The 12718-nt window shown below is 34.9% G+C and overlaps 2 protein-coding genes across 2 annotated transcripts; both read right to left on the reverse strand.

The window, feature by feature from the left end:
• Nucleotides 1-3136: 3136 nt before the first annotated feature.
• Nucleotides 3137-3661, reverse strand: LOC115694673 (uncharacterized). Its single transcript, XM_030622017.2, has one exon. The coding sequence runs from the start codon at nt 3659-3661 to the stop codon at nt 3137-3139; it is 525 nt and encodes a 174-aa protein (XP_030477877.2).
• Nucleotides 3662-4657: 996 nt separating this feature from the next.
• Nucleotides 4658-12416, reverse strand: LOC115702770 (DNA-directed RNA polymerase II subunit RPB1). Its single transcript, XM_061106912.1, has 15 exons — nt 12147-12416; nt 11775-12038; nt 11378-11677; nt 11135-11288; nt 10870-11036; nt 10535-10755; nt 10304-10445; nt 9887-10222; nt 9504-9790; nt 8930-9188; nt 5733-8836; nt 5538-5609; nt 5396-5449; nt 5137-5295; nt 4658-5035 (listed from the first exon to the last, which is right to left on the reverse strand). The coding sequence occupies exons 1-14, from the start codon at nt 12228-12230 to the stop codon at nt 5184-5186; spliced, it is 5556 nt and encodes a 1851-aa protein (XP_060962895.1). The 5' UTR covers nt 12231-12416; the 3' UTR covers nt 4658-5035; nt 5137-5183.
• Between the last annotated feature and the right edge of the window lie 302 nt (nt 12417-12718).

Consider the following 12718-nt stretch of genomic DNA (forward strand, 5'->3'; position numbering starts at 1 on the left):
GTGTCCACATCACACAAACCGCACTCACCATACCACAGTGTATAAAAAATATAGTTTAAAATTTTTTAGAGTGTAGTTGCGGTTAGCATTTTCGTCAAATTGTATAGTACGGTACAATTTGTAGCCTTAAATTTAATAACCATAGTTCAAATTGTACCACATTAAATATTACAAAAATATTAATTTTTACATTATGATTTCTTTTTCATATATGAGTAACCCATATACTTATAAAATCCAAGTTATATAATTAAATTTAAGAAACATTTATATAATCATTTTTTATTTTTCTAATTAACATATTTAATTTATAATATATATATATCATATAGCTTTTTTGGAGACAATTTAATACAATAATTTCATTAGCATATATGTTATAACATTAAAAAATTGATAAAATAGTTTTTTTGTTTAGTTATTGAAATTTTATTAGACTAATCTTTTAATTTTTTTTTCAATATTTGATAATGATGATTGTATAAATTGCCTAAACCATGTCGCACCATATTTTTGCGATATAATTTTTACAGTTTTAAGTTTTTGCGGTGCAATTGTGATTTGAGAAATTACAAATGTTAAATTTATGTATTATTACTGTCACAAATTAAACTTAACTGTTTATCAGCAATGGAAAGTTAAATTTAAGTACTTATGCCGCTAATTACTTTATACATGAATCTAAATTTAAGGGTTTTATTGTTAAGAGAAAGATATGGAGGATTATTTACCAAAACATTTTGAGTATCTTAGAGGGGAATGGGGACACGTTCTCATAAGAATAAGAAGAATTATAAAATAAGAAAAGATTGATTGATGATATGGTATTTAAATAATAATCTAAATTATCATATAAATATAGTTTTAATTATGAGAAAAAGACAATAAAATTAAAATAAAATAGAAATAAAGTGAAATGTATGGTCCCAATTGTCATAATGGGAATGGTGGTAGATTGGGTCCATGGGATAGTAGTCGTTGGGATCATAATTGCCAGACTGTAATTTCATCATCAGTATTTTATTTTATATTATATTTTTCTATAAATAGAACTATAGAGTCTTATTATTGACAAAAGATATTTAAATTAGGTGACTTTTGTTTTGGATAGAGATAGAGACATAGTAGAGTAATAGTCATATGAATCACATTGTTTTCTTCTCTTTTTGGACTAAACTATGCAACTTACTATGCTTGAACAACTTGATTTTCTTTTCTTTTCTTTTTCTACTACTATTTTTGTATGATATAGTTACTATTCTTTTTCTTTTTTTTTTGAAAATAAATAAAGTTATGAGTACGTTTATAATATACAACCTTAAAAAATTATTTTAGTAGATTTTTTATCTGTTCCACTATTTAAAAAAATTAGTCTAATTATTGTTAATAATTGTTTATGTAATAATTTAGAGTTGTCTGTAAATTTTTAAAAAAATTTGAAAAGTTTATTGTATCAAAAAATAAGATTTAAATATTTTATTGCACATATGAATATTTTTTGGGGGCTTTTTTATTTTTACAATTCAAAACAGTTTTTTTCGCATTTTTATAAAATTCTACATAGAAATTTCGGTTGCAAGTAGCGTTGCAACCACTTTAGAAACCTAAACCGTAAATTTGAAAAAAAAAAATTAAAAAAATAGTATATAGGCTAATTCTCTTATTTTTTTTTTCATACATATGTAATCAAACTATTTAAACTTTATTTTTTTATACGGTATATTATTCAAGAAAAATTTAAAAATTTATAACTATAATATATAGATCTTGAAAAAAAAAATACCCTTAATGCCAAAACAAATAAAAAAATTATCCAAAAAACCTAAAGAAAACTTTTCCTTTTTATCCAAAGCTCACAATAACCTAATGGTTATATTGATACCATTCCAATCAAACAACTTCTTCAGAAAAGAATATTAAAAAAAGGTACTTTTTTAGTTTTTACTATTATTTTATTTGTGATTCTTTTGAATAAGCATTGTGATTGGTGTTATCTCAAAAGTTACAAATTTTCATAAGAAACTATTTGGCACTTTTTAAGCCCTAAATAACAATAGTTTATACATGTCTTTCCTTGTCATCAATCATTATAACTGATAAATATAGCTCTCTATGTGTTTAGTGAAAACAATATTGAATTTAAACTAATCTTTACTCTAATTAAAAATTGAAAGTTATATTTCAATAGTATTATCTTTTTCAAATCCAAAAAGTTTCATATTTTGGAGAAGAATAAGAACAAGCAAGGAATATTTGGTTTTTACTTCTCTTTTGAGATTGGTCAATGTGATTCACAATTCTATTGGGCCAATTCAAGATTCTTTCTTTCTTAATTGGTTTTTTTTTTTTTCATTATCTCTTCCTTGAATTATTTCATTCTTTCTTGATTGGTTAATGCTACACAAAAAGGTATTTTTCTTTTGCTTCTTCTCAAATATAAAGCAAATACATTATACATGTATAAATACAAGCTAAGCTAAGAATCCAAAGAACAAACATAACACATAACAAATCTAGGGATACAATTAGTTAATAGTGACATAGAGAGAGGTTAAGAATAAAAATTGTATTGGTTTCTTATTCTTATTATGATGCAAAAGTTATCACACCAAAAAGAAAAAGATAAGTTTTAAGAGATACCCTTTTATGTCATTTTTTGAATTTTACTATTGTCGTTGTCTTGTTGTCCATATAGGTTGCTTCCTATTCTATCATAAAGGTTAAGAAGTCATTTTCTAATATTTGAAATAAAACCTTCTCTTAATTGTTACTATTTTTCAAAACATTAAGGTTATGCATCTCGATTAATAAAGACATAAAATATATTTAGAGTTTGAGATTATGGGTTATCTCTAAAAAAAAATGTATCTTGTTTGAAATGAAGACACATTGAAATTGAGTCACTTTCATTATCCACAATAGTCATCTATTGAGTTATTGAGTGGGGTCCACATTATACACCTTGCATTCATATATAAATCTACCATTCAATTCAACTCAAAATCCATTTCTTCTCTAGTCTCATCCAATAATAAAGCTAAGAAATGAAAAACACATTCAAGATCATAAAAATCAAATCTTATAAAATCTATAAAAGCTTTTTATTTCTTTTATGCCTTGAATTAAATAGATAAGACTACATTTGAAGAAGCAAAGGAGGAGGAGGACCTGGCTTATTCCTTCTTTGCCAAAGGTTGACTTCTTTCTTTGACTCAATCTCAATATGGCAATTTTCAGAATCTGGGCCCAAAACAGCTAAATGGGCCGTCCATTCAAAATCCGATAAAACACCACCACGCCCACTCTCAAACTTCTTCATAAGGCCCAATGAAGGCACTTTCTTAACAACACTCCTATGATCCTTACCACCTCCTTTTATTCTTGTTCTCTGTCCCTTGAAAATCTTGATGAACAAACACTCCTTGGGCTTGGACTTGGGCTTGATTTTGGGCTTTGTAACATGGCCCAAACAAGAGACCTTGGGAGAAGAAGGCTCCTTTGTATCAAAGCTAGTACCATAATTGGGCCTAAGTCTAGCCTCAGCAGGGACAAGAGAGACTAGTAGTAAAGCATTAGGGACCTTTCTTGGGCTTGGAGGAGGACTTGTGAAAGTCACTGCTTGAGGAAAAAGCTTTGCTATCTTCTTCTTTAGTTTCTCCATTTTGAGTTTCTAAGTACAAATAATAATACCACCTTAAATATTATCTCTCTCTATATATATGTGTGTTTTTGTAGGAAGAAGTAAATGTGATATAATATTATTGACTTTTTCATTGGAAGAGCTCAATAATGCCGGCCCAAAATTAAAAAAATATAGGGAAATTATGTTATATATACATATGTGTGTATATTATGATATGTATATAAAAAATAACAAGTATATGAGTTTGGAGCCAGCCGGCAAATTAAGTCTAGGACTTGGCTTTATTTATGTTTTTTTAGTTTAATGAAACTGTCAATATCTAAGTTTTATAGTATATGTAGTTGTTATATATGTTACCAAACATACTACCTTTATGTTTGTAGTGGTCAAAATTTAGACATGTATTAGTGTGAAGATGAAATAGCCTACAAGGAAGAATATATCAAAAGTCAACTAGATTGAGTTAGTTATATAATTTATATGTGTAGTGTATATATATATTATTATTATCTAAAGAGAATTGCTAAAAAGTATTATTGGTGTTTAATACTCTTCTCGGTGTCAATAATATAATTAAGTATCGGGTCAGATAATAATTTTTAGGGAATATCGTGAACTAATCGTAGAGCGCCACCTATAAAAAATATTGAGCACCAATAATATTCAATAACAATGCTCATCAAATAATTATACCTACCACAACTACCACATATTCACACATTTTCTTGTTATTTTTGGAAACTCCACCTATAGCTCACTTGAGAGTTGAGACATTGGGATATGTTTTATGTAAATGGACATTATTAATGATATTTAGAGTCTAAATTTCTGATTGTATTGAGTTTAACTAAAAATAGTTAGAATTTTGGCAGCCACTTTATTACGATTGGCAGCCACTTTATTGGCAAATCATTTATGAGTGTCCTAAAACAAGTAAAAGAAATATCCAACTACTGAACTTTGAGTTGACAAAATGGTAATAAAACAGAAATATTCAAGTACAATACTAAAAAATTAGAAAAGAGAACAAAAATACCATTAAAACATAGGGGGTGCTAATGCAAAATTCTAAAGTTGTTTTCTTATAATAAATTTCTTACAAATATAACAAGTTATACATAGACCCTCCTCATCTCAATCAATATTTTTGGACTATAGTAGTAATAGTAGAAGAATACCAAAAAGGATGTTGCATTTAAGAGAAATTTAATAAGCAGTGGTTGTTATGTCTTTTGGAATTAGTATCATCAGTCCCAAATTGTTATAATCAACTCATATCCAGTATAGTACAAAAGAACTTTCTCAGAAAAAGCTGGGTCCTTTAGGTCTGAAGTGGAGTGGTCCATTTTGGCCAAGGTTCCAACAGATCTTAAGTCCACTTACCCAATAAAGCTGCTCAGCATAATACATATAAACATCAGTTTGAACCAACCCATTACAAGCTCAAACAATTTTTATACATATATGGTATTCTCACAATTATAGAAACTGACCTTTGAATAATCTCCCCATTCCATTTTAAGAACTGGAAAAAAGGGGCTCAACGAGTGCTCTTATCATCATTATCGTCTTTATCGCTTGTTTGTGGGGTGTATTGACTCGTAGAAGTTGGTGAGTACCCAGGTTGGCTGGGTGAATACCCTGCACTTGGACTGCAAAGAAGGGAAAATAAAAGTTGAAGATACAAATAACAACTCTATTTGATACAAGTTAAGGGTTTAAGGAAAATGATGTTTTGTCTTTGTTTTTTACCTGTATTGTGGAGAACTTGGGCTATAGTCCGGATTAACACCAGAGTTATATGGGCTGTTAGTTACATGAAGACAGAATTAGAACATAAGCTATTCCAACATTCTCAGTATAAAGTCTTGAGAAGGTTACTAAAGCTACTTACCTGTTGGGAGTATATGTGGGGCTAGAAGGAGAATAAGATGGAGATGTAGGTGAATACGACGGCGATGTTGGGCTGCAACAAAAAGGAAAAGCTCAACCATATAAGATGTTGTGTTTATAACTAAGTCAAATAATTTGAAATCGCAGCCATGCAATCGATAAAAATATAGGTCCCAATATTTTTAACCCAACTCACCTGTAATTTGGAGATGTAGGACTATAAGGACTGGCTGGTGGCAACCTCGGACTGCTTGGAGAATAAGCCAATGATGGACTGTATTTTGCTGATTGAGGATTGTAACTTGGAGATGTTGGACTATAACTTGGTGAGGTTGGACTGTAACTTGGCGAGGTTGGACTATAACCAGGAGAAGTTGGACTGTAGGCTGGTGAAGTTGGACTGTAGGACGGAGATGTAGGGCTGTAGGACGGTGATGTTGGGCTGTAGGAAGGTGATGTAGGGCTGTAAGAAGGTGAGGTCGGGCTGTATGAAGGGGATGTGGGACTGTAAGATGGGGAGGTTGGGCTGTATGCTGGGGAGGTGGGACTGTAAGCAGGGGAAGTGGGGCTGTAAGCAGGTGAGGTCGGACTGTAACTTGGTGAGGTTGGACTGTAACTTGGAGATGTTGGACTGTAACTGGGTGAAGTTGGACTGTAACTTGGAGAAGTAGGGCTATAGCTTGGTGATGTGGGTGAATAAGATGGACTTGTAGGAGAATAGGCAGGACTTGTTGGACTATAGCCCGGAGAGCTAGGACTGTAGGTTGGAGATGTGGGGCTGTACCCAGGTGAAGTGGGGCTATATCCAGGTGAAGTTGGGCTATAACCAGGGGAGGTTGGACTATATCCAGGGGAAGATGGGCTATAGCCTGGAGATGATGGGCTGTAACCAGGGGATGAAGTAGGTGAAAACGCCATTGTTCCAGCATATGGCGAGAATTGCGCATCAGTAATGGGAGACAGACGGAGATTTGGGCTCAGCAGATAGTTTGGTGACATCAAACCATCATGGTAAGGAGTGGCCGACATTGGAGAACGTGAAGGTGTCATACTAAAATCAAGGCCCTCCATATAACTAGGTAGCTGCAGTTCAATAGCATTTTTCAGCATCTCATCATTGAGATACAAGGTAGGTGCTCCTGTACCAATAGGAGCCAGCTGACCTAACATTATATTTTCAGTCACACCCCTCAAACAATCTGTTTCAGCATACACTGCAGCATCTAGAAGAATATCCACAGTTTCCTCAAAAGAGCATCGCATCATTGGACCAGTGTCGTTCCTATTGATTCCATGTCGAGTAATAGCCATCAAGTGTCCACGATAGGTCATGGTATCACAAAGGATAGCCAGATGCCGGTAGTTCACATAAGATCCATCAAAAGAAATAACAACACGCAATTCATCTAAAAGTGACCTACGAACAGCCTCGATACCAAGAACTTCAATAACCTCAATCAAGTGATTACTGGTTGTTCTTTTGGAATCAACATCTTCATGGCACATAACTGCTAATAGATTAACACCTTCTGTATCCAGCATCCACTCATTCTCTGGTTTAAATCCATCATTCTCATCAAACTTATTTACTTTACCATGTTTGATAAAGACTTTGTTAATATCTGGGATACCACGAAGAGCCATTTCTGTCAGCATGTTACTTTCAATTTTCTTTAAGAAAACATCATCCTCGGCAGACTCGTCAGTTAATTCCCCTTTTGGAGCTTCATCATTCATGATACGAATCCGAAGGATCAGTTTTTCAGCATTGTCATCGTTAAAAATACAAGTCAAATCATCATCAAATTCAAGGTTGATCTTCTCAGCAATGTCAGCCATGCTCAATTTCTTGTCCACCATCATTTCACGATTCAACTCTATACGAAGCAACCAAGGAGATATTTTATCTGGGTTGACCTCTTCATCAGGCATTTCATAATAAGACCTGACAAAATCAACATCTTCCTCGATGATTGTGCTCATGGGGTCCGGATCATACCACACTTCTGTGGCTTGAGTTACACTCCGGAGAGTGGTGTACTCCAAAGCACACTGAACTGTTTTGGCCCTCTCCTTGGTTTTATTTGCTTCAGGCTTCAAGTAGACAGAGAGAGATGGAGTTTTGATTCTCTTGGCCACATTTATAATTTCTCTCAACCTGGGAACACCAAGAGTGACATTCTTTGCACTCACACCAGCATAATGGAAGGTATTGAGAGTCATCTGAGTTGCAGGTTCACCAATAGATTGTGCAGCCACACAACCAATCATTTCTCCGGGTGCTACAAGTGATTGCAAGAAGCGAGATTCTATTTCTCCAGTAACCCACTCAAATGCTTCCCGAGTAAGCCGATACTCTTCCAGTACCCTTTTGCTAGCAAAAGTGCTTCGGAGCAAAATGTTGAAAAACAACGTAGCGTTCTTTTGAGCCTCAACACTCAATAAGTCATCCCCAGGAACAACCTTCAGCCTTTCTTGAAGCTTATCAACAGCTTCCACAATTTCCATAGGATGCATATCTGAAGTCCTTCTGAAGTCAATCTTAAAGGTCTTCTGTGCATTCTGAATAAGCCTCTTCAAGTTCACAGGCAATGGCCAAGAATTATCACCTGTGGTTGTAATCTCAGTTCCAAGTTGTAATCTGTCTGTTTCTAGTTTCTGTACTTCAGCATCAAATACATTGCGGAACTCTCTGATGGTTTTAAGATCCTCAATATGTTCAGGCAACATGTAATTTGGATTCCAATTTTCATCATCAAACTCGTATCTGAACACCCTCTCAAATTCTGCTTTTTTCATCTTTAATGAATCTAGCTTCTGCGATTCTATCCAAACAGCATCCATACCATCTTCTCCATAGAGAAATTGAATAACATCACCTAATGAGTTCCTAACAGTCCCGTCGTATTTTACCATAATATCTTCCATAGCCTTAACTAGTCTCCTCTGGATGTAACCAGTCTCAGAAGTCTTCACAGCAGTATCAATAAGACCTTCTCTACCACCCATAGCGTGGAAAAAGAACTCCTGAGGTGTCAGTCCTCGTAGATATGAATTTTCAACAAAGCCACGACTTTCTGGCCCATAATCATCTTTTGTGAAGTGCGGCAGTGTCCGATCTATAAACCCATAAGGTATTCGCTTGCCCTCTACATTTTGCTGCCCCACACAAGCAGTCATCTGTGAGATATTAATAAAACTTCCTTTGGACCCTGCAGTAACCATGGCTTTAAGATTGTTGCTTTCAGACAAACTCTTTTGGGCACTATTTCCAGCGTCATCACGAGCCTTATTCAAGACCTAAAGGCACCAAACATATTAGTTCTCAGCAGAAGGCAGAGAAAAGCTAATAAAATAATGTCAAACCAAGTAACATATTAGTTATCCAGGCACCTGGTTCACTTTGTTTTCAAACGAATCCATCATTGTCCGCCCAGGTTCAGGCTCCAGCTTTTTCTCCTGGGCTTTTCTGATAAGTTCCTTCACATCATTTTTGGCCGTCGAAATGGTCTCATTAATTTTTTCCATAGTTGATGCATCAGCAATAGTATCTCCGATACCAATGCTAAAAGCATTCTGCAAAAGCCAATAGTTCACAAGCCACTGTGTATGACCCAGAAACTTACGAGCAGCATCTGGACCAACCTCTTCCCTGTGCACAGCATTGACAAAGAATCAAACAGGTTTCAAGTAAAACAGTTGAAGCTCAAGAAAACTAAAAATATACAACAGTTTAAGACTGCTATGACACCATTCACTGTGCTTTTCTATCCAAGAATGGATATATAATCATCATAATGGCTGAAGTTCACTGTTGTGTATTTATGAAAAATAAAATTTTGTTTCTCCGAAATTTCATCTATGACCACCTATAAACAAAACAGTGCAATCTTACAATTCCAATTAAATTAAAAGTGTTAAAGTTCGACATGCTGCATATGCACAAAAAAAAAAGATAATTGCATACCATATAACATGTATAAGACTTCCTGAAGATGTCCCAAGAGCCTTTTTGCAAAGAGTTCCAGATAGAAGCTCTCCCTTTTCTATTCTAACAAATGTATCCCCTGGAGTTATATTTCCAGTTTCTGTGTCAGAGTGCCAGGCAGAAGTTCTGTTAAGATTTATCTGTTTTGGAATAATAAGATTAAAAACTTGTTTTCCAGTCCAGAGAGGCCGTGGCTTTAAAATCGTAGGAGCAGGAACCTTTCCATCAAAATCCTCCCACCACATCAGAATGTTCATGAAAACATCCTGCAACAAATTTAAAAAGATTAGACTCGCATCAATTACTGGAAATACAAGATACTGAGAACATTTAATTGTGAGCCTATCTTCTCAATCACTAACCTTCTCTATAAATGTGTCCCTCTTTGTGATTTTACGACAACCTAAGAGTGTATCCTGGACAATTCCCATTACTGGCCGATTTGACTGAGGGGATACAATGCATTTCGGCACCATCATAAGCTCCAGAACTTCTGCTCTTGTTTCAAATGACTGAGGAACGTGCATATTCATTTCATCACCATCAAAATCGGCATTGTATGGAGAGGTGACCGATAAATTCAACCTGAATGTTGAATATGGCATGATCTTGATTCTGTGCCCCATAATAGACATTTTGTGGAGACTAGGTTGACGGTTGAAGAGAACAAAATCTCCATCATTCAGATGGCGCTCAACCTGCAACCACAATAAGTATAAATTGGAAAACGGTCCTAAAGATGGAAACACAATTTAGAACCTAGGAAATGTGAACCGTGCCTTATATCCAAGCTCTAAATGATGATCGCTACTTTTCTTCAAGTAACGAAGATCAAGCCTTTGTCCGTCATCCCTAATGATATACTTAGCACCAGTTTTACCAGGTGGGGGATGGGGCCCATACTCAACAAGCTCCTTTAACCTGAAGCTCCATAAAGAAGCACCCTATTAAAACCTGATATGGAAAACTACATAAGAGGTGAAAGTGAAACTCTGCAAAAGAAGACTAACCGCTCAATATTATATGGAGTCACAGTCTCTGGATACGTAAGATTCAAAGCAATACTCCATGGCACTCCTAATTGATCGATGTTAATTGTTGGGTCCGGGGTGATAACTGTTCGTGCAGAAAAGTCAACTCGTTTCCCCATCAAATTTCCTCTAATTCGACCTTCCTTTGCCTTAAGCCTACTGCAAATTGATTTAATTGGCCTCCCTGATCTCTGTGTGGCCTGGAAAGCAAAGAAAGCTTCAGCAAATGCACATAAAATAAACTCATATGACACCAAAATACATATAAATATGCTTAGATGAATCATCATATAAATGATTTCAAGCAGGTATACCCTTGGCAATCCAGGCAACTCATTGTCAAAATATGTGGCAATGTGAAACTGCAATAACTGAGCAAACTCTGAAATAATGTGAGCTGGAGACCCATTTCTCTCCTGTCTTCTTAGGTTCTCATTGTGCCTTATAATCATGGCCAATTGATGAGTTAAATCATCCTGAACTCAACAAAGACAAAAGAGTTAAAATAATAATCTTTGTAAGAACTAGAGCTGTCAAGGAAAAAAAAACAATACAGTAGCAAAAGAAAACTTGCCTCACTCCTAGAAGATGTGTCCATCATCACAGAAGGCCGCACCGGAGGTGGAGGTATAGGAAGAACTTGTAGAATCATCCAATCTGGCCGAGCATACTTTGGATTCAACCCTAAAAGCTGACAATCCTCATCACTTATCCTCTTCAAAACACTAAGAACCTGCAAAAATTTTCAATAAAGTATAAGTGTAACATGTCATTAGTACTAACACTCATAACTAAAATCTTGTAGAACCAGATATCCATTACCCTCTCTGCAGTAAGGGTCTGTTTTCTTTCCACAGGTTCAGGAAGCTGCTCTTGGTCATCACTTTTCTTCCTAGCAGCTTTGTACTCTGCAATAATTTTCATTCCATCTATAGTGAGCTTTGGTTGCTGAGCACCACAGCCACCCCTACTCTTTTTCACAGGTTCCTCAGTTTCTTGACCTTGAACATCAATTTCATCACCACCATCACACTTTTGCTTGTTTTTACAAGCGTCCAGAATCTTTCTGAGCCTATTTTTCGGGTTCTTAATTTTCATAGCTTGCTTAAATTTGTGGTCATCCTATAAAAAAAATTAAACTTCATAAATCATCACTTCAAATTAGCTAAAACAACTTAACCAACAAAAGCAAAAAAACAACTGAATCTTATAGTAATACCTCGTCAACCATTATTTTAGAGCAATTGAAGCAAACACAACGCATTATACTAAGAACAGTCTTCAAAAACCCAATGTGAAACATAGGCTTAGCTAACTCAAGATGTCCAAAATGACCAGGACACTCAGCCATATTCGCTGTACAAGTTTCACACTTCATCTTCCTATCAATTGTACCAAGTCGAGGGTCACTCAACCCAGCTATCTTAGGTTTACCTCCCATCATTGTCTCACCGTGCTCAATCTGTACAACCGACATTTGCCTCTGCAAATCAAACACACAAACATCAAATACATCTCTAATTCCCCCAAATACATATACATGAATTAGAATAAACGAAAAAGAGTAGTAGTAATATGAATGAAGAATTACGATCTCATCTGGGCTGAGTATTCCGAACTGAACAGTACGGACTTTGGCTACCTCAGCCGGAGAGTAAGGGAATCGGATATCCATGGCGATCGATTAGGGTTTTGAGAGAGTGAAGCAGAAATTTGAGTTGGTGAAGTTTTGTTTTGGCGGCTACAATTAATTTCGTTCCTTTTTTTTGAAAATTAAAATTAAAAATAAAAATTGATGAAATTGTTTTTTGTAATTTTTGGGAGAGAAAGATCCAACTGCGTAAATATGGAGAGAACTCTCTCGCAGAGAGACTAAAAGAAATGGATTTCGAGCCCTAGACCTCTATTTATAGACCAATGGGATGGGATGGGATGTTGGGTTCGTAAATTACGAAATTGCCCCTCCACCACGTCAAACTTGCTGCCCCTTCCTCCACTTTTATTGTTTGAAGTTTTGTTTGGGCAAAATAATATTGGAAAATTCTACAATGCACCCTTAAAATGAATATATTAATCCACCCCTATCTATTTTAGCATCCAAATTTATTTTGGGAAATTTGATTTTCTATACTTAAAAAACTTTAAATTTTTTATAAATACATA

Source organism: Cannabis sativa, chromosome X, assembly GCF_029168945.1.
Source record: "Cannabis sativa cultivar Pink pepper isolate KNU-18-1 chromosome X, ASM2916894v1, whole genome shotgun sequence".
NCBI classification, from domain to species: domain Eukaryota; kingdom Viridiplantae; phylum Streptophyta; class Magnoliopsida; order Rosales; family Cannabaceae; genus Cannabis; species Cannabis sativa.

Bases quoted from the DNA above. Each gene is read 5' to 3' on its own strand.
- LOC115694673 (XM_030622017.2), bottom strand. From the start codon at position 3,661: ATGGAGAAACTAAAGAAGAAGATAGCAAAGCTTTTTCCTCAAGCAGTG.
- LOC115702770 (XM_061106912.1), bottom strand. From the start codon at position 12,230: ATGGATATCCGATTCCCTTACTCTCCGGCTGAGGTAGCCAAAGTCCGT. The intron at 9,791-9,886 runs GTTAGTGATTGA...AATTTGTTGCAG, and splicing joins GGGACACATTTATAGAGAAG to GATGTTTTCATGAACATTCT. The intron at 5,450-5,537 runs GTAAGTAGCTTT...TGTAACTAACAG, and splicing joins CCCACATATACTCCCAACAG to CCCATATAACTCTGGTGTTA.